At 30.9% G+C, this 21,526-nt stretch overlaps 2 protein-coding genes across 2 annotated transcripts; one reads left to right on the top strand and one right to left on the bottom strand.

Moving 5' to 3' along the window:
* Positions 1-8,556: 8,556 nt before the first annotated feature.
* On the top strand, positions 8,557-12,010 carry LOC139858891 (calcium-dependent protein kinase 33-like). Its single transcript, XM_071847731.1, has 7 exons — positions 8,557-9,525; positions 10,100-10,243; positions 10,509-10,661; positions 10,756-10,871; positions 11,066-11,442; positions 11,628-11,727; positions 11,844-12,010. The coding sequence occupies exons 1-7, from the start codon at positions 8,844-8,846 to the stop codon at positions 11,913-11,915; spliced, it is 1,644 nt and encodes a 547-aa protein (XP_071703832.1). The 5' UTR covers positions 8,557-8,843; the 3' UTR covers positions 11,916-12,010.
* A 1,256-nt stretch (positions 12,011-13,266) lies between these two features.
* On the bottom strand, positions 13,267-14,591 carry LOC139857362 (protein translation factor SUI1 homolog 2). Its single transcript, XM_071846105.1, has 2 exons — positions 14,465-14,591; positions 13,267-13,830 (listed from the first exon to the last, which is right to left on the bottom strand). Exon 2 carries the CDS (start codon positions 13,802-13,804, stop codon positions 13,457-13,459), a length of 348 nt encoding a protein of 115 aa, XP_071702206.1. The 5' UTR covers positions 13,805-13,830; positions 14,465-14,591; the 3' UTR covers positions 13,267-13,456.
* Between the last annotated feature and the right edge of the window lie 6,935 nt (positions 14,592-21,526).

The raw sequence follows: 21,526 nt of genomic DNA, 5'->3' as shown, positions 1-21,526 counted from the left end.
GATATAATTGAATATGACAACTACTAGTTAATATTCTATGCAATCTTTAATATATCCTTTTGTGCATTATTTTATGTGGCCGTTATTTCTTTTGTGGTTCGCCTTGTGTGATAAAAATTCTTGAGAATGTGAGGAGAGTGTTCTTTTGGGACGGGTTGAATACGGGTTCTAAAATTTCATGGGTTATATTACTCCAATGATCATTAATTCATTATTCGATTATAAATGTCATAAATATACAGTACTTTACAAGAAAAAGTAATATGTTGTCAACATTTTAACAGTGAGATTAGTTGAAGATATCATTGATTGTAGATATCTTTTATATTAAATCTATAATTAAATTATTGTCTTTTTATAATAAAAGGCTGATAAGGTCTATGAATAACGGCCACATAAAATAATGCATAAAAAGATATATTAACTTTGAAAAATATATGTATATGTATATGTATATATCTTAAAACTCAACCTTCCTTTTGTTTTCCTCATAAATTTCCTTGGATTATATTAGTGAAGAAAAACAAAATTATTTATCAAATTGACGAAGAGACAAGCTAGTTGGAAACTGAATTGAACCATATGCTAAAACTTAAACATCAACTGAAATAGTAGCATCCGGTTGACCTCAACAATTTCATCTTTTGTAAAAAATAAAAAATTTAGGAAGATCTTGAATTTTTACCCACTTCGATTTGTTTCAGGCTATTTTTTACTCATTTTTGTCTATTAAATTTAATAGACATTGGGTTTTTTTTACACTCTTCGATATGGAATTATGGATCTCTTGATGCTATTTTTTTTTACTCATTTTTGTATCGAATTTAACAAACATTTTCTTTGCGCCGTTTAGACTAAACACTAGTTGTAACTTGTACGGAGTAAACAATTACTACGGCACATTATTTTTTCATATCGAAACCCGATTTTATGTACGAGTACCATGAAAATTATTTTATCAGTTAAAATTTGTAAAAGTTAATTATTTCGTTTCTAAAAACGTGTCAATAAGATAATAATGTATTAAACTAGTAAATGAGCCCCCACGCTTCGCAGCGGAATGTCAGAACGAACACTAAGGAAAAACATAATATTAAAAAAACAATGTGTATGAATAATAACCCGAGATATTTAGCGTTTTTTGAAAAGCGTCCATTTATGCGTATAGGTAGTTGCGTTATATTCGTAAAATATTTCGAGTTGAACCGTGATTTCGGAAAAATTTAACACGTAGCGAGCGAGAAGATGTGGTCCGTTGAAGATTTAGGTGAGTTTTTTTTAGTTTTTTTATTTAAAAAATGTAAGTTTCACTTTAGCCCTTGGAGTTTGAGGTGTTTGACATTTGTTAGTAAAATGTGCTAGTGGGTACGACGATTTAAGCGAAACGTACAACTCCTCTAAGCATAGAAGTGAGCTACTATTCATCCATAGTAACCCACTTTTGCTCAAATGTATATATATACAATAGTAAATGAGCCCCGGCGCTTCGCAGCGGAAGGCCAGAACGGACACTAAGGGAAAACATAATATTAAAAAAAACAATGTGTATGAATAATAACCCGGGATATTTAGCGTTTTTTTAAAGCGTCCATTTATGCGTATAGGTAGTTGCGTTGTATTCGTAAAATTATTTCGAGTTGAATCGTGATTTCGAAAAAAAATTAACACGTAGCGAGCGAGAAGATGTGGTCCGTTGAAGATTTAGGTGAGTTTTTTTAAGTTTTTTTATTTAGAAATATGTAAGTTTCACTTTAGCCCTTGAAGTTTGAGGTGTTTAACATTTATTAGTAAAATGTGGTAGTGGGTACGACGATTTAAGCGAAACGTACAACTCCTTTAAGCATAGAAGTGAGCTACTATTTAGTAATTCACTTTTGCTCAAATATATATATATATGTTATAAAAGTAATATTTGGATGATAATTTTATTATTATTATAGATATTGCATAGTATATTTTTTTGAGTATAAATATGTGTGTTGAGTTAGAGTTTATGGTATGTATTTTTTTGGTTAACAAAAACACTCTCTCTCTAGATTCCAAATGCCACCAAACTCTCATTGTACATTTTTCTATAAATAAAAAACCAATTACTCATACCTTTTGTTCAACCTTTGTTTTCTCAGTTTTACAGTATCTCTATCTCTATATACCTTCTACAGTCAAGAACCACTAAAGGTAGTTATAAGCCTACTGAATTATAACACGTTATCAGCACGAAAAGCTTAGTGTAATTAAAAGATATCTCAAACGATCACGAATCACTAATCAAGGTATGAAATTATTAATAATTTTCAGACTCGAATATATCAAATTTTGGACTACTAACATTTATATTTATGTTATTTAAGTTATATATGGTCGGTTATACCACCTGAATTATATTTCTGTAATCTAACTTTTACTAACTTCACTAACATTTATATTTATGTTATTTAAGTTATATATGGTCGGTTATACCACCTGAATTATATTTCTGTAATCTAACTTTTACTAACTTCACTAACATTTATATTTATGTTATTTAAGTTATATAGGGTCGGTTATACCACCTGAATTATATTTTCTGTAATCTAACTCTTATTAACTTCACTAACATTTATATTTATGTTAATAAGACCTCATGATTGTACGCAACACGTCATTTGACAACACGGTACTTTATGTACGCAACACGTCATTTGACAACACGGTACCATGGGTCGAGATTAATTCCGATCAATACGAATACGACGGGGTCTTTATATGTTATCTAACATTTATGATTACTTATGCAATTAATCATTATTTATTTCATGTATACTAATGTTTATTCTTAAATTTATAATTTTAAAAGTTAAAATAAAAAAATAGTTTGTATTTTTATTAAAAGTAAATCTTAAAAGTTAAAATAAGAAAAAGTAGTTTGTACTTTTATTAAAAGTAAATCTTAAAAGTTAAAATACAAAAAGTAGTTTGTATTTTTATTAAAAGTAAATCTTAAAAGTTAAAATAAGAAAAAGTAGTTTGTATTTTTATTAAAAGTATATCTTAAAAGTTAAAGTAAGAAAAAAAAGGGATGGTAAAATAGAATAGTTTTTTTGTCAAAAATGAAGTATTGAAAATGAAGTGGTCTCCTTCTATAACTAAAAAAAAATATATATACTTTTATCAAATGAATTTTTTTGTGGCCGACAATTTCAAACACGAGTCCGTGTTTAGTTTATCAAAAATATCTCTTGCTTTGGTGAAAGCTCACGATCACGATATCAGGTGTTGTGAAAGAATTAAAAAATTGGTCAAGTGGCCTTTTAAAAACTAGAAAAAAAAAATTAAACAAAAAGTTTTTTTATATATTTATAATTTACGGGTAACGTAAAAAAAAGGAAGTTTTTTTTTAAAAAAAAAAAAAAAAAAAAAAAACAAAGAAAGTGTTTAAATGAGTTTTACAGAAAGGGTGAAAGCAAAGTAAAAAAAAAAACTTTTTTCCAAACAAAGATAAATGAAAGTAGGACTTAATACAAGAAAAAAGTAAACATCTCCTAGACGTGATAAAATCTATCAATGATAAGTATTAGACTTGATGAGCTAAATGTGACAAAAATATTTCAACATGTCTTATGTTAATTTTCTAAAATAAGTTATTATTTTTCCGAGTTTAACACATATACATATGTTAATTAAAAACAACCTTTTTGTTCTTATGTAGTGTTGGGTTGCAATTTTGGTTGTATGCCATAATTCCATCCAGTAGAGTGACAATAGAAAACTTTTGATGATAATCAATAAAAAACTTTTTTCCAAACTTGTCAAATGTTTTGTTAAAAACGTGACCGTTGAAAAAAGGAGGTTGAATAATAAAACTTAAAAAACAAATTATTTTTGTAAGAGTGTGCATCAAAATGACCCGTTTAATAATGGGGAGTAAAAATATAGTCAAATTGTTTCAACGAACAAGGGTTCAATTGGATGTCTTTTAAAAAAAATCCGCGGGTACGGGTGATGGATCCAATGGATCCGCATCCACGACCCGCGGGTGCTATCCCTAATTGTGACAAGTACAAATCAACTAAAAGTCTAAAAAATAAATGCTCTTATAGGGACCAAATGTTCACAATAATTGCCTAAGCTAGATATGAAACAAATAGTTCATAAAAAAAAAGGTCGTTGTGCGTTTTCGGGATGATAGCCGAAATACACTTACAAAAGTAGGTCAGCCGTCAATTCTTTATGGCCATATCAACGTAGATCAATAAAATCATTTATGGTTTTGATAAAAGATTAATTAAAAATTAATTGTTTTTTTTGGTCTTGGATTCTCGGTAACAAAAGCAAAGGTTGTTTTTGGTTGCCACAACAAACAAGACAGAGGTTGTTGACTTTTGTTGTTAAACATGGCACAAGTGAACAATAACAATAGATTATTGTTTTTGAAAAGAATAATGATGCGTTAATTTTATTGTATAAAATAAAATTAAAGAAAATGGTTTTCATTGATGACTATGAACAAACGCAAACAAAGTGTTTGTGGTATTTGGTGATTAAAAAAAAAGTGCATCTAAAGCTTCTACTGAAAATTAATGTGCAAGGTACAACGTATAACTATATGGTCAAATTCATTTGAGCCTTCGGAGTCACAAGTATATGATGTATATATATATTACTCAATTAACAAAATAGTAAATCTAAATTAATTCATATGAATAGTAAAACGTAATTAATTAATTTACTATTCACATAAAAAAGCGCATATGATAAAAAGCGCATCGCATATGATAAGCGCATATGATAAAAAGCGAATATGATGAAAAGCACAACGCATATGATGAAAATCGCATATGATTAAAAGCGCATATGGTGAAAAACGCAGCGCATATGATTAAAAGCGTATATGGTGAAAATGATATATGATAAAAAAACACATATGGTGATTTATAAAAAAAAAAAAAAAAAACACATATGGTGATTAATGGAAAGCACATATGGTGATTAATGAAAAGTATATTGTGAAAAAGAATCACAAATGTTTCTTGAAAGAATTCAAGGTAAGATATATGAACCAATTCATCCATCATGTGAACCATTTTGATATTTCATGGTTCTAATAGACGCATCTAGCGGATGGTCTCATATTTGTATGTTATCAAGCCGTAATATGGCATTTGCAAAGTTTCTTGCACAAATTATTAAATTGAGAACACATTATTCTGATTACACCATTAAAAGGATGAGACTTGATAATGTTGGTGAGTTAACATCTCAAGCATTTAATGATCATTATATATCTACAGGGATTGTTGTTGAACATCCAGTTGCTCATGTGCATACACAAAATTGGTTTAGCTGAATCAATAGATAAACGCTTACAGCTAATAACTAGGCAATTGATAATGAGTACAAATCTCTCAATATTTATATGTGGACATGTAAATTTACATGCTGCGACATTAATTCGCATTATACCATGTGGAAGTCTTAAATATTTTCACTTAATACTTGATTTTGGCCAAGAGCCAAATATTTTCTACCTTAAAACATTGGTTGTGCAGTGTATGTTCCAATTGTATCACCACAACACAATAAAATGGTTCTTCAAAGAAAGATGATAATATATTTTGGATATAAAACATCTTCAATCATAAGATATATTGAACCCATGATGGGTGATGTTTTTACAGCACGTTTTGCTGATTGTCATTTTAATAAAACATTGTTCCCTAGATTAGGGGGAGAAATAAAAATAAAAAATAAAATGATGCTTCATGATGTGAACATCAATTAAGGTATATTGAACTCGCACAAAAGAATGTGAAACGAAAGTTCAAAAATAATGCATATGCAAGAACTTGCAAATTAATTACTTTATGCATTTACAGATATAAAAAAGTGACTAAATCATATATACCAGCGATAAATGCTCCAGCTCGAACTGAAATTCCAAAAGCTGGCAATAATGTCACTGTTGAGTCTTTGCCACGCATCAAACGTGGAAGATCAATTGGTTCCGAAGATAAAAATCCTCGAAAAAGAAAATCAGCTGATAATGAGGTAAGAGAAAGTGTTCAAGAAGAATCACAAATCAATATTCCTTCTGCAGAGGATATTGATAAATGTAAATACTAAAATTGCGATAAATTATGCAATATTATGGAACCGAAATGAAACTAAAATCTCTATGAGATATTTTCATATAATGTTACAATGACATCATGAATAAAGATGATGATCTGGAACTAAAATCTGTCATTGAATATACAAAATGGACATGATTGAGCTCAATGGAAAGGAGCAATAAGAGCTGAATTAGAATCGCTCGATAAAAGAAAAGTTTTCGGATCAATCGTTATCACTTTTAAAGATGTGAAACGTATGGGATACAAATGAATTTTTATCCGAAAAGAAATGTGCAAATGAAGTTACAAGGCAAAACTAGACTTGTAACTCAATATTTCCCACAAAGACCAGAAATGAATTAGGAGGAAAAATTATCCTCCTGTAATGGATACAATTACTTATTAGATACTTAATCAACCTGGTAGTTATTTAAATGCATCTCATGAATGTTGTTACTACTTATCTGTATGGATCACTTAATAGTGATATATATGAATATACCTAAAGGGTTAAGGTATCATAAGCATCTAATGTAAAACCCAAGGGAATATATTCCATTAAATCACAAAGATTTCTAAGTGGGTTTATACAAACGGGACGTATGTGGTATAACCGATTAAATGACTACTTGATAAAAAAAAGGGTATAAATATAAACTTATTTTGCACGTATGTTTTATAAAAACAATGTTCGGATATGAGATCGTAGTTGTTTATGTCAATGTTCTTAACATCATATGAACAAATAAAGAGATCTATGAAATCATTCAACTTCTAAAGAATTATTTTGAAATGAAAGATCTTGAAAAAACCAAGTATTACCTTGAATTGCAAATTGAGCATATGTCTAATGGTTTACTTGTACATCAAACAGCTTATACCGAAAAGATTTTAAAACATTTTTTTTTAAAGACAAACTCATTGTTGTTAGATCACTCAATATTGACACTGATCTATTTCATCCCTGCGAAGATCATGAAAATTTTAACAGATCGGAAGTTCTATATTTTAGTGCAATTGAGGTTCTTATGTATCTTATAGATTATACAAGATCTGACATTTCTTTTGCAATTAATTTGTTGACAAGGTTCAGCTCAGCCCCTACCAAAAGACATTGGAATGGGATCAAACAAATAGTTTGATACCTTCGGGGAACTACTGATTTATAATTATTTTATTCTAACAACTCGAAACAAGATTTGTTTGGTTATACAGATGCAGATTATTTATCCGATCTACATAAAGCTAAATCTCAAACTGGATATGTATTCCTAAATGGAGGCACCGCAATATCATGACATTCTCAAAACAAACACTTGTTGCAACATCATCAAATCATGCCGAAGTGATTGCATTACATGAAGCTACTCGGGAATGATTTTAGTTAAGATCAATGATACAAATCATTATTGATTCTTGTGGACTAGAACGCTATAAAAGCGTAACAACTATCTATGAAGATAATACAGCTTACATAATACAAATGAAAGAAGAGTATCAAAAATGACAGAACAAAACATAAATGCTGACGAGGCGCTAAAGCTATAAACGGTCTTAACGGTCATAAGTTTGATGGAAAAGAATGGTATATTGGTAAGGCTCAGAAAAAGACTGAAAGGGAATAGGAACTGAAACAACGATTTGAACAAACCATGAAGGAGACTGTAGACAAATCACGAGGGCCAAACTTGTACATAAAAGATTTAGATGATACAGTTTCAGATGAAAACCTCAGATTTTTCTCATATACTCAAGATATCGTAAAAGACAACCAGATTAAAATGAGATACGTTCAATCAACAACTCTGCTGATCTTTATACCAAAGCACTGCTAACTGCTATTTTCAGAACACACGTTCATAATATTGGCATGAGGCATGTTCAGAAGATGTAACAACTCAGGCGTTGCCTACTTGAGGGGGAGTCAACTCTATGCTGCACTCTTTTTCCCTTAGCTAAAGTTTTATCCCAAAGGGTTTTCTTTAGCAAGGTTTTTAACGAGGCAGTACTAGTTATTCACTAATAAAATTATCATCCAAGGGGGAGTGTTATAAAAGTAATATTTGGATGATAATTTTATTATTATTATAGATATTGCATAGTATATTTTTTTGAGTATAAATATGTGTGTTGAGTTAGAGTTTATGGTATGTATTTTTTTGGTTAACAAAAACACTCTCTCTCTAGATTCCAAATGCCACCAAACTCTCATTGTACATTTTTTTATAAATAAAAAACCAATTACTCATACCTTTTGTTCAACCTTTGTTTTCTCAGTTTTACAGTATCTCTATCTCTATATACCTTCTACAGTCAAGAACCACTAAAGGTAGTTATAAGCCTACTGAATTATAACAATATATATACAATGGTAAAATGATAGCCAGGTGAGTATTTTTCATGTCATAGTGGGACAACTGTTTCTGTTTCACCTACACACAATTCTTTAACAAACTTTTTTTGAAAAATCATCTGTAAAACTACAAGTCAAACTGATCCAAAACAGTAGACAAACGCGTTGTGAATTGTGATTAATTCTCACACACAAACTGTATCATTTATTTAATATTTAATTCAAAGCTTTCAAGCCATCAACTGTAAGCTACCCACGTTCTTTCCACTCCATTTCCTTAAATACTTCATCTTTTTTTCGATTTCAACCTCATAAAAATCCTTACTTTCGATCTGGGTTCTAATTTCTTAATAAAATTTCCGAACTTTTCCATCTGGGTACCTGTAAATCAATCAAAAATGGGTGTTTGCATAAGCAAAAACAAGAATTCTTCAAGAACTGAATTGGGTGTTCCTTATAACCAAAGATCCGGTGAGCCAAACATTGTGTACACCAAATCTCCGGCTCCGGCAGCTCTATTTCCGGGCAGAGCACAGCCACCTCCAGCAAGCCCAAAAAGAGCTACTAAATCAGATACAATTTTAGGTAAAACACTTGAAGATGTTAAAGATCACTACACAATGGGAAAAGAATTAGGCAGAGGCCAATTTGGTGTTACATATTTATGTACAGAAAAATCAACTGGTCAAAAGTATGCTTGTAAATCAATATCTAAAAAGAAATTGATTACAAAAGGTGATAAAGAGGATATGAGAAGAGAGATACAAATTATGCAACATTTAAGTGGTCAAGCTAATATTGTTGAATTTAAAGGTGCTTATGAAGATAAACTTTCAGTGCATTTAGTTATGGAAGTTTGTGAAGGTGGTGAACTTTTTGATAAGATCATTTCAAAAGGTCATTATAGTGAAAGGGCTGCAGCTTCAATTTGTAGATCAATTGTTAATGTGGTTCATGTGTGTCATTTTATGGGTGTGATGCACCGCGATTTAAAGCCGGAAAATTTCTTGCTTTCAGATGAGAGTGATAATGCATTATTGAAAGCAACTGATTTTGGGTTATCAGTCTTCATTCAAGAAGGTATTGACAATTTTTGATTATAATTGTTATGTTTTTTTGTTAGTATCGATATGGATATTTAAGTAGAATAGATTTATTTAATGATGCAAATATTGATTGCTAAAATAAATGGTCAAATCCATGGAATTTTAAGTAGAATTTTTAGAATTGAACCTGTTGATCCTGCAGGTCTGCAAGAATGTATAGTTTAGTACCTGATTAAAGATTTAAATTTGTGTTTATCCATGGATCATGAAGTAGAATTCTAGTAGAATAACCCTTTAATCATGCAATACTTTATGCTTTAGTACATGCTTATTAGTTGATCTAAAATTAGTATTTAGCATATGAACTTTTCGACACTGCAACATTTCAGATTTTGCTAGTTTGTTTTCGTTCTTCGCTTATCAGTCATTACTTATGTATTAGGTTGGGTAATGAAACACTGTCCAGATTTTGGCTACGAATGTATCAAATGGAAGTTTATATAAAAAAAAAAAAAAAAAAAATCTTTTTTGAAAAGGGTAAAATTCTTAGATTTAGATAGTCGTGCGTCATGCTAATGTTTTTGGAATTTTGAACCAAACTACTTCAGGAAAATCGTATAGGGATATTGTTGGCAGTGCGTATTACGTTGCTCCAGAAGTGTTGAAACGTAAATACGGGAAGGAAATAGATATATGGAGTGCAGGTGTTATGCTGTATATCTTACTCAGTGGTGTGCCTCCATTTTGGGCCGGTAAGTTACAAGTCAACTAGATTCGCAGTAGTTTGGATCATTTTTGTACAGATCGGGTTGAATTGGGTTGACTCATAACCACATTATGTCCTTAGAATATTAAAACACTGTTTAGGAGGTTTTATACATTAGTAATTGACTTTGGGCTAATCAAACCTGTTTGAGTCAAAAACACAACCCAAATCAACTCATTAATAAGTAAACAAGTTGAAATTGCCACCTCTAATTAATTTGATTACGACTGAAAACGGATACCAAACTGCAGAGACGGAGAAGGGAATATTCGATGAGATTTTAAAAGGAGAAATTGACTTTGAAAGCGACCCTTGGCCATCAATTTCGGCTAGCGCCAAGCACCTTGTCGAAAGAATGCTAACACTTGACCCAAAGAGGCGTATAACATCTGCTCAAGTTCTTGGTATGCTTCCATCTCAATTATTATTTCATAAATTTTCACTCTTTATATTTAATTAATTGTAATTAATTGCATATTTTTTGTTAAACGTGTACAGAGCATCCATGGATTAGAGAAGATGGAGAAGCATCAGATAAGCCAATCGATAGTGCAGTCCTGTCTAGGATGAAACAATTCCGGGCTATGAACAAACTCAAGAAACTTGCTCTCAAGGTTTTTTTTTACAACATAACTAATTTGTATCTGTTGACCTGAATTCATCTTAGCTTATTAAGGTTGCGTTTGATAAAACTGAATAATCTAGCGCCGAATGGTTCATAATATAATCTGACTGACTCAATGAAAATAAGCTGTTTGATAATCTATTTGAATGAACTGGGTAAAATTACCATTTTGTGTCGATGCAGGTTATTGCTGAGAATCTATCAAAAGAAGAAATCCAAGGGCTAAAATCGATGTTTATGAATATGGACACTGATAAAAGTGGTACGATCACGTACGAGGAGCTTAAAACCGGATTGGCTAGACTCGGGTCAAAACTAACAGAAGCTGAAGTTAGACAACTCATGGACGCTGTAAGATTCTGTATTGAAACACTTTTAAAACATCGAAATTTGAACACGAGTTTTCAAGAATCTAAAGGTTTTATGTTGCAGGCGGATGTAGATGGAAACGGGTCGATTGACTACATCGAGTTCATTACAGCAACAATGCATCAACACAAACTAGAACGCGAAGAAGATTTGTACAAAGCATTTCAGCATTTTGATACAGATGGCAGCGAGTACACATCTATATGATATTATTTCATTATAATTTTCTAACTAATAATTGCTCCAATCATATTTACCATTCGATAACAATTAAAATGTAGAATCGAACGATGTAGGACACTATATGGATCGATTTGGCGACGCTAATCCTGTTGCAATAATGATTTTTGTTAACTTATTTGTGCTCTAAATTCAGGTATATTACAAGAGATGAACTAGAATCAGCAATGAAAGAATATGGAATGGGTGATGAAGCTACCATTAAGGAGATTATAGATGAAGTCGACACCGATAACGTAAGTTTATCCTTCTCTATATGAAAACACATTTGCATATAAATTCAGGTATATCCTCTGTTTTTTGTTATTTTTTTTTTTTTTTTTTTGGGTTCTAAATGAAAACACATTTGCAGGATGGGAAGATAAACTATGAAGAATTCTGCACAATGATGAGAAGTGGAACACAGGGACCAAAGCTGTTTTAATACCAATTTCTAAAACGAATCAATTGCTTTAGCAGATCCACGAACCAGATCCAATACGGGTCCAGGCACTTTGTCAATCGGGTCGGGTTCAGTTACTAGGTTTGAGCTTGCTATCTTTCTTGTAGAACTACTGTAAATTTTCACCTGTATAATGTTTAATTGTATTTGTATCGATCCTAAAAATCACATGTACATTGTTTGCTTGAATGAATACAATCGTTCTTTTTCCCGCATTATATATTTACCTGGATGATCAGTTTTTTAGATTATGGTATAAACTAGTTGCGGAGCCCTCGTTTTGAATGTCAGTTAAAAAAAAGTCTTGATCTATTTTATAAAAAAGAATTTTTTTTTTCGACATCTAACATTGAAGGGTTGTTTCTTTTGAGAAATTTGCTTCTTTTAGCGTTCGTGTGTTTTTTTTTTTTTTAAAGTTAGTTGATCTATTTTGTAAAAAAAAATGTTTTTCGACATCTTTTAGTAGCATTGAAGGGTTGTTCCTTTTACGAAAGTTGCTTCTTTTATCGTTGGGAAAAAAAGAAATTAGCACAATAGTGGCCTATGTGGGTCCTACTGTTTCAGCGCAATGTATAAGTCGGTAAAGCGTAGTTGGTGTTATTATTCAGTATTTTTGGTGTTAGTGATGGAATAAATAATAATTTAGAATATAGGTATAAAGTAAAGGGTTCGATTTGTATTTTAATAAAAGTTATATAAGTATAAAGTAAGGGGTTCGATTTGTATTTTAATAAAAGTCAAGGAGTTAGTTTTGTGAAATGTGAAAAAATAAATAGTCCTATTCATAACTAATAAAAGTTTAGGGGTTCAATTTGTATTTTAATAAAAGTTAAGGGGTTTTGTGAAATGTGAAAAAATAAATAGTCCTATTCATAACTAATAAGACAAATTTTGTTTATTAGTTATGTTATTAATTTATCCACCTCTATGATCAGTTTCAAACGCCAAATCGCTTCATCGTATGGGAAATGATACCTTAAATATATAGAACACAATGTTATCAAAAGAGCCAAGCTCTGTTATACAGTAAATTACTGTTATTAACTGTGTTTGATATGGTGTTGCAGTTTTCTGCTTGTATTTGATTTGGGCAGGTTTATACACCGTGCCTTGTAATTTGTTTGCAGTTTTCTGCTTGTATTTGATTTGTGCAGGTTTATATACTCTGTGCCTAGTAAATTTTTTGCAGTTTTCTGGTTGTATTTGATTTGGGCAGGTTTATAGACCGTGCCCTGTAATTTGTTTTTGGTCTTTCAACATACGACTATGTTTTGCCAAAAAAGAGGGAAAAAAAAGAAATTGATTTTTAATATGTAACCAAACAAATCAGATAGGAAGAAAAATATAATTAACACACCAAGAACTTTTATTTCAAAATGATCAGCCAAACTGGCAAGCATCATCCAATTACATATATCATCCATAACTAAGAAAACACGGTAAACATCAACAGAAATTCAAGAAATAGTAATAGGCATCAATAAGTAACACAAACAGATTATGCAAATCAAAGAACTATAGTTTTAAAAACCATGAATCTTGATCTGATCCTTCTTGACAATCGCAGCTTTGGTCAAAAACGCAGAAACGTTTTTGCGTTGATCACCTTGAAGCTGGATTACTTTCCCTAGTTCTTTGTCTTGTACAACAGTACCATTGCAACAAAACTCTTTCTTCAAATCTTTTAAAATCTTTTCGTAACTCAGCTCCTTTCGAAGACCTTGAACTGTTGTCAAGCTTTTTCGACCATTCCTTTGTTGTATACGAATATGAACATACTCTTTAACCCCAGCACCACCACCACCAGAATCTTGATCAACGTCAGTAAATGGATCGAAAGCAGATGGAATATGAACTTCTATATCAACCATGAACTTTCTTGGAATAAAATTAGTTTCTGTTTACAATATAAACGCCATACATCAGTATCAGAAACAAGTAATTAAAATCAGAATAGAAAAATCAAGGTTAAAGAAACAATTTTTACCATGGCCAATATGAAGATCAAATTTTCAAACATGAATAGTTTCAAACAACAGTAAAGTATAAAGCTTTGTTATCAATTCAGAGATAATTTTAATATTTAATATGTATTAGGATCAGCTATAGCATCAGACACGGATATCAAACTACTTGAAAGTTAGGGTTTTCACATTAGGGTAAAAAAATTCACGCATGTATAACCTACTAAAGAACAAATCAACGATAATTGAGTTCTATAATTGGTCAATTAGCTTTTAACATGATCGAATTACTCGGTAAAATCAATAACTGATTACAACAAATTAAAAAGAAAAGAGTCCCTGTTTATATATAATCATAACACAAACAAAATTTAATCACCGTCAATGAAATTGATCATCAGAATCAACGAATATTGAATAGATCAGTAACTACGACACGAATTCGTTCGTTAAATAGTCTTCGATTAGTTGAATTAAACAGGAAGCAAAATCAATTTAGGGAAAATAAATGATTTTAATTTATTTAATTTCATAAAATAAGTACGAAGAAATTAGATCAAAACATACCGATAATCGCAGGCTCCTTCCGAAAGAAACTCGAATGAAGCAAGATTTGTAGTTTTTATGAGGAGAAAATAAATAAGGGTTGAGGATGTTTATATAGAAAGAAAATCGGGTAATTTTTATGGCGGTGAGTCTACGGGTTCTCGGGTCGGGTTTATATGAGTTGCGTGACGAGTATTTTCTCGAGTTTACTTGTTAAATTAAAAAAGAAAAATAAAATAAGGAAACCAAGTTGGGGTGGGCAACTGGGGTGGATGGGTGTGCTTGGCGTCACATATGAAGTCAAAATACTTAAGAATTAAAAATTACTTTTGGTGTCGGTATGAAATTATTTATGGTTATTATTATTGTTATTGTTATTATGTTATGTTATTATTATTTCTTTTAGCGAAAAAATAAAAACTTTTATAACAAATCTTTTTCATAGAAAGAAAGAAGTAAAACAAGATAAAAACGTGGATATGGTTGGAAAGCATAAATCAAAAACCTAATTTCAGAATCTTAAGAAAAGCTAACAAAACCCGAAGTTCGCCGAAAGGCAATTATCAATGTGACAAACAAACTGAATTCATGGAAATAAACCAGACTAACAAACAATCTAACATGAAGACCGTAATAAACAACAAACGAAGTCAACTCCAACTAGCCGACATCGTCATCAACATCTGTAAAATTGGGACCCGTCATGGGACCTCATCGCGAGTGTTGTTGATGTCGACGCCAATACTTGTGCCAGCCTTTAACGAAAAGGTCGAGCCGTTACATATCCAGATACCAGTGAAAATACCCGCTAAAGGAGGACTGAAACCGCGTTTATTATTATTATTATTATTATTATTATTATTATTATTATTATTATTATTATTATTATTACTATTATATTATATTATTATATTATATTATACTTATATACTAAACCTCCTCCCAAATTTGGTCGCCAAATTTGGTCGTTTCAGTTTTACCGAGTTTGCGTTCACACTACAAATGGTCCTCCAAATTTCGCACAAATTACACAACAACCCCTCAACTTTACACTTTTTCAGGGGTAAAAAATGTAAATTTATAATTTAATTAAAATAAAAAAACCTTACTCCACCCGAATTTATAACGGGTCCTATCTTCTCGTTCGGTGCGAGTTAAATTTTTCCGAGGCCACCGTTCAACTCGAAAAAATCTCACGAACCCAACGGGACTAACTATATGCAAAACGGACATCGTTAAAAAAACACTAAATAACGGGCCCTATATTCACGCTCGGTGCGAGTTAATTTTTTCCGAGACCACCGTTCAACTCGAAATAATTTTACGAACACAACGCGACTAACTATACGCGAAACGGACATCGTTAAAAAAATAAATATTTCGGGTTATATTACATACATATATATACATATACAACACGACTAACTATACGCGAAACGGACATCGTATATCCAAATTGGACCGCGCGTCGAATACAACCGCAGCAACGCGCGGTCGGATTTTTTCTAGTTATTACTATTATTATTATTGAAACTTTTAGTAATACTAATACGAATAATAATAATAAGAGTAATAATAATAATAAAATTATAAATAATATAAATATTTTATTTATTTATTTATTTGTTTATATATTTATGCATCATGAGTGGAGAAATAGTCCGCGAGTGTTTGCGTAAAAAATTATTTCGCTCCATAATGTAAATATTGTCTAAATAGTAAAGATTACTCGTGCATTGCTGCGAAAAATCGTTTGCAAAAATACATGACTTTTAGGTATCCATTTAACATTTATTTGGTAATTTAGAATTACAATACGTGTATCGAAAATATGTACAATTTATTAAATGAAATTAAAAAAATAATGAAATGAATATATTATAATGGTAAAGAAAATCAGTTGAAGAAAAAAACACAAAACTAAATGGTGTTGTTTAAATGACAACCAATAACACGTTCAACGACCAAAAATCTCCATAATTTATTAGTTACAAATTCATCTTAATACTAAGAACTTATAATTTCGGGGTTAGATTTCCAATTTTCAATATATAATTTAAATTAATTAATGATTAACACAATAATTTTTGATTAGTTTGGTAGACCCTTTATCTGACCCTATCAAGTAGTCAGACGACGACTTATCAAACGAAACGACAATTTGCAAAAAATTAAACGACCCAAAATTGCTCTAGTATGTACTCACTAGTCACTAGTATATATATGTATGTGTATATATATTACTACGTATATATGTATTATATTATACGGAGTATTATATTATTGTATTTTATATTTTATTTATTTTATGAGAATTGATATGTACACAACCATTTTTTATATGTACACAACCAAATATGTTTTACTATGTTGTACAGTACAACATTCAAAGCAATTTGGTTGTGTACATATCATCCTCCTTATTTTATTTTATATGTGTGGGTTACGTGTTATTTGATTTGGAAAAGTAGAAATCTAAAGGTTTTTAAAAAGGACGGATGGGCTACATCGAAGATCATAAGTGAGATACAAGTGAAATCATTTGAGTGGATTAAAAACCGTTCGAGAAACTCCTCTATGTCTTGGCATCATTGGCTTACTAGTCCGACATCGTCATGTGCACTTGGAGCTAGTTTTGATCCGGGGTGAAATGTAATGGGTTTAGTATCGTGTAGTTATTCCTCGGGTTTCTTGTTTTTGTAACTTCAGTGTCCAATGTGGGTAGCTACTTCGGCTACCTCACTCTCTGTGTACATTCTTTTCTATATATTTTATAGGTGTCTATAACAAAAATAAAAATTCGGTCAGCAGTTTGTAAGGTATTCTTTTTTGGAAAGTTGCCCGAATCATGCTCCAACAAGAATCCACCCACCATCTGTCTAAACATGGAATCTAACCTGGCCTTTGTTGTCTTTAAATGACCCATATCCCTCGATCCTCATCCATTCACAACAAATATCATTCACTCAATCAACTTGCACCCATAAACTATATTCTTTTCTTACATTTTTTGAATTCATAAAACAATGAATTGTGAATATCATCCCCTTGCTACAAGATTTAATTAATTCTCATTGACTAACTTTTAATATCTGTTGAGAAAACTGGAGAAAATTAAATATGAAAACTATATTATGTTTAATCGAAGAAATGAATAATTGAAGATGACACTTACAAGATAGATAATTCATTCGTGGTTGAGATACAAGATTATGTGAAATACAAGGATTTTTCATATTAGGAGACTAACATGACTTATATTTTCATTTTACTTTATGTAAGAAAAATTGTAAATTTGAAAATAAAAGTAAGACTAGCATACTGGTCTTTAAAAGTTGTCTCTTATATCATCCGTTATGATAAAGGGCATGAGTTATGTAGAGACCCGTCCTAGTCTATCTGGACGAAGTCTTCAACATATGGTTCTATTGCGAGGTACTGAACTCTATATGCCATGAACGACTCCATGTAATATCTTTAAAATGAGCAAATGCACAGCGGAAGACTTCTTTCAGACCTGAGAATAAACATGTTTTAAAAGTGTCAACCAAAAGGTTGGTGAGTTCATAGGTTTATTGTAAACAATAAAATTCAGTGATTTTGATAGACCACAAGATTTAAATATGGCATGGTACAAATGGACCCGAATCCTATACTCACCTGTAATGTACATGCGAATTCTTTTAAATACAGTACACATATCTCGTGTACGAAATCATTTTTTCAAAATGCTTAATAAACCGTACACATATCTCGTGTACAAAATATAATACACATAACCTGTGTATAAAAATCATTCTCTCGATACATAACATTCACATCAATTGGTGGCAATTATCATGTCCACATAATTCAATGGTGGCAATTATCATGTTCACATAATTCAATGGTGGCAATTATCATGTCTACATAATTCAATGGTGGCAATTATCATGTCCACATAATTCAATAATAATCCGCAGAACTTCTGTCTGCATAATAATTCATTCGAGAAATGTTTTGCTTGTGTCTATCTCGTCAAACATTTATAAAAGCATTTCATGTATTCGCAGTTCAAAATATATTTCAAAAACATTTAATAAAGCAGTTATAAAATCAGCGCATGTATTCTCAGTCCCAAAAATGTAAAGAGTAAAAGGGAATCAAATGAACTCACTATACGATATTTTGTAATAAAAATATGAATACGACCGAACTGAACAATGCAGGGCTGGCCTCGGATTCACGAACCTATATCAATTATATATATATTAACACGTATAATTCATAATCGAACAAATTTATTTACTATTAGTGATATAATGGTTACATTAATAGATTATATGTTTTATTAATAACCTAATTAATTACATTTATTAATATTTATTCTAAAAGTATTAATATAGTTATGTTATATGTAGTAAATATATTTTTATTATATATATGTAATATTTATTTAGTACATTAATAATAATAATATTAATAATGATAATGAAAATAATAATTTTGATAATAATAGCCATTTTGCTTGTAGCAATACTAATACTGTAATAATGATAATATTAATGATAATAATAATGATAATAATGTAATTAAAATTATATAAAAATCATGTTAATGAAATTAATAATAATGATAATAATAATACCAATAATAATAATAACTATGATAATAATAATAATAATAATAATAATAATAATAATAATAATAATAATAATAATAATAATAATAATAATAATAATAAAAAGTATAATAAGAATGGCTACCTTATGAAATAAGCCTTAAAAATAATAATGACAATGCCCGGGCTCGAACCCAAGACCCCTTGCTTATTCTAAACACCTTGAACCATAGCTCTGCTATTTCATTTCTGTTTTAATTCATATGTCAAAACTATTTAACCCGTTTCATTCCTGTTTCCTTTTTCTTAAAAACAAAACCCATTTAAATTTAACGCCTTAGAACGAGTAAATTATTTTTTTTTTTTTTTTTGAAAAACTAAGTTACTGCCCAGACAGGGCAATCGCCGCGGCGCGGCTTGCCTTGTCGCGGCGCGGTACATAACAGGAAAAATTGCACTTCTTAACTCAGTTACTGTTACCAATACTAGGCCATTGCCGCGGCGCGGAGCCTCTTGCCGCGGCGCGACATATAACGGGCCCAGGGCCTGACCTGCAACATTTTATCTAAACCACAAATCATGAACACTTCAATAACCCAATCTCATAAACCACTTTCAATTCATCATCAGACATTACAATGACCAAATAAACTACAAAAACATGTTTTTACTTTCAAATTCACATTTGGTCCCAAAAGTTAAACGACGACATCAATGACACATACAAAACGTTCGGCGTTGGTAAGCGGTAATCGTAGAGCTAGATTTTAAGAAAGACTTGCAATACCACTTACTATAGTGCCAATGCTCCTCAAGTGCTTCACATGGGTTCCTTACCTTCACGATGGACTTTAGTACCTAAAACATAAAACATCATGGGGGTAAGTTTTTACACTTAGTGAGTTATAGGAAAGTAATAAAACACAAAGCACAAAACATTTGGGCACAAATCATAACACTTATCCTTCAACCCATTGGTTGCTTGCATACATTCGGATCCAATTCATTCATACCATAGACATGACTTACTAGGCCGAACCTAGTAATCATGCCTAAGCTAACCATAGACATACTAAATATGCCTAAGCTATCATCATCTCATACATAGACACTTAATGTGTCTAAGCTAACACAAACCATAGGCAAGATTACTAGCAATGTAATAACCTTGCCTAAGCTAAACATCAACCATAGATACAACTATTAGGTTAACCCAATAGTTCTATCTAAGCTACATAACTAGTGCACTTAGTCGTTTCTCTCTTGCACGGATGCAATCCGAGAACACTAAGCCACTCTTGACCCGCCCATATTACCCCCTATGAACTCACCTTGCTTAATTGAATTTCCTTGATCACTTGAAATCTCTTTTCCTTGATTAGCACCTATACATGAGCTAATCCCATTAATCACATAACTCAATCAAAAACACAACTTTCTTGAATCATTACATCTTTTCATACTTACACACACATTTAACCCCCTAATCACAACAAGCATACAAGTAGCCTTAAAATCTCATTTTTCCTAAGATGACAATGTTACCAATTCAACATCACATTTTAATCATGTACATTACTAACTCATCCCTTTTAGCTCTATCATGCAACTTTTTCTTTAATCCTTTCATTAATCATCAAATGTGCATAGTAATCCAATTTCATTACTAACACCATTAAATTATCAAATTATCAATTTCTATAACTTACAACTATAACAAAAGTTCATACATGAACATCCTTCATCACAATTTCTAGCTAGAACACATAATTATCTCTTTGAGACATTTTAACAAACACTTGGTGTGCATGACTAGAAACTTAACTAGAACATCACCAAATTCACCATATTCATAACAAAAATCCATCATGCAAGTCTATACATAATTCCTCTTCCAAAATCAATAACAATTACATTCTAACTCAAACAATTGTGCACAATTCAACAACTAGCAACTATTTAAGCATAAAACTCATCATAAACACACCATATAAGCAATACTTGGACACAAAATCCATACCTTGACTTTTAGAGTTTAAGAACCCTAATTTGTGCACAAGAAGAGAAATAAGAAGAATTAAGGCTTGCTAGTGTGCTTAGAATATCTTAAATTTCACCAATTTGAGCTTGCATGAACACACTTTTATCAATTTATGGTTTCCTTCTTCTTCTCCCTCTAAAATCGACACACACACATATACAGGAGGCTTTCTGTATTATTTTTTTTTGTGAATAAAACTAGATTTCCAGCATTTGATTTCTTTTATTTAAAATAACTTTGGCTTATTTACACTTTCTACCCTCCCCATCACATCTATAGTTAAGGAGGTCCTTAATTCTAACTTTGCACTATTAGTCCTTCTTAACTTAACCAATAAACTTAACTTTTATCCATTTAACATAAAATAACCTTTACCATTTAATTTCTTAGCAATAAAAAAAATTTACATAAAATAATACCTTAAATATTTGGGATGTTACAA

The sequence above is a fragment of the Rutidosis leptorrhynchoides genome, chromosome 7 (assembly GCF_046630445.1).
Source record: "Rutidosis leptorrhynchoides isolate AG116_Rl617_1_P2 chromosome 7, CSIRO_AGI_Rlap_v1, whole genome shotgun sequence".
Taxonomy (NCBI): domain Eukaryota; kingdom Viridiplantae; phylum Streptophyta; class Magnoliopsida; order Asterales; family Asteraceae; genus Rutidosis; species Rutidosis leptorrhynchoides.
This window is presented reverse-complemented; position numbering and strand designations above follow the sequence as displayed.

What these genes read in the sequence shown, in the direction of transcription:
- LOC139858891 (XM_071847731.1), top strand. Translation starts at nt 8,844, where the DNA reads ATGGGTGTTTGCATAAGCAAAAACAAGAATTCTTCAAGAACTGAATTG. An exon ending in AACATCTGCTCAAGTTCTTG is followed by an intron (nt 10,662 to 10,755) that starts GTATGCTTCCAT and finishes AAACGTGTACAG; the next exon opens with AGCATCCATGGATTAGAGAA. An exon ending in ATGAAGTCGACACCGATAAC is followed by an intron (nt 11,728 to 11,843) that starts GTAAGTTTATCC and finishes ACACATTTGCAG; the next exon opens with GATGGGAAGATAAACTATGA.
- LOC139857362 (XM_071846105.1), bottom strand. Translation starts at nt 13,804, where the DNA reads ATGGTTGATATAGAAGTTCATATTCCATCTGCTTTCGATCCATTTACT.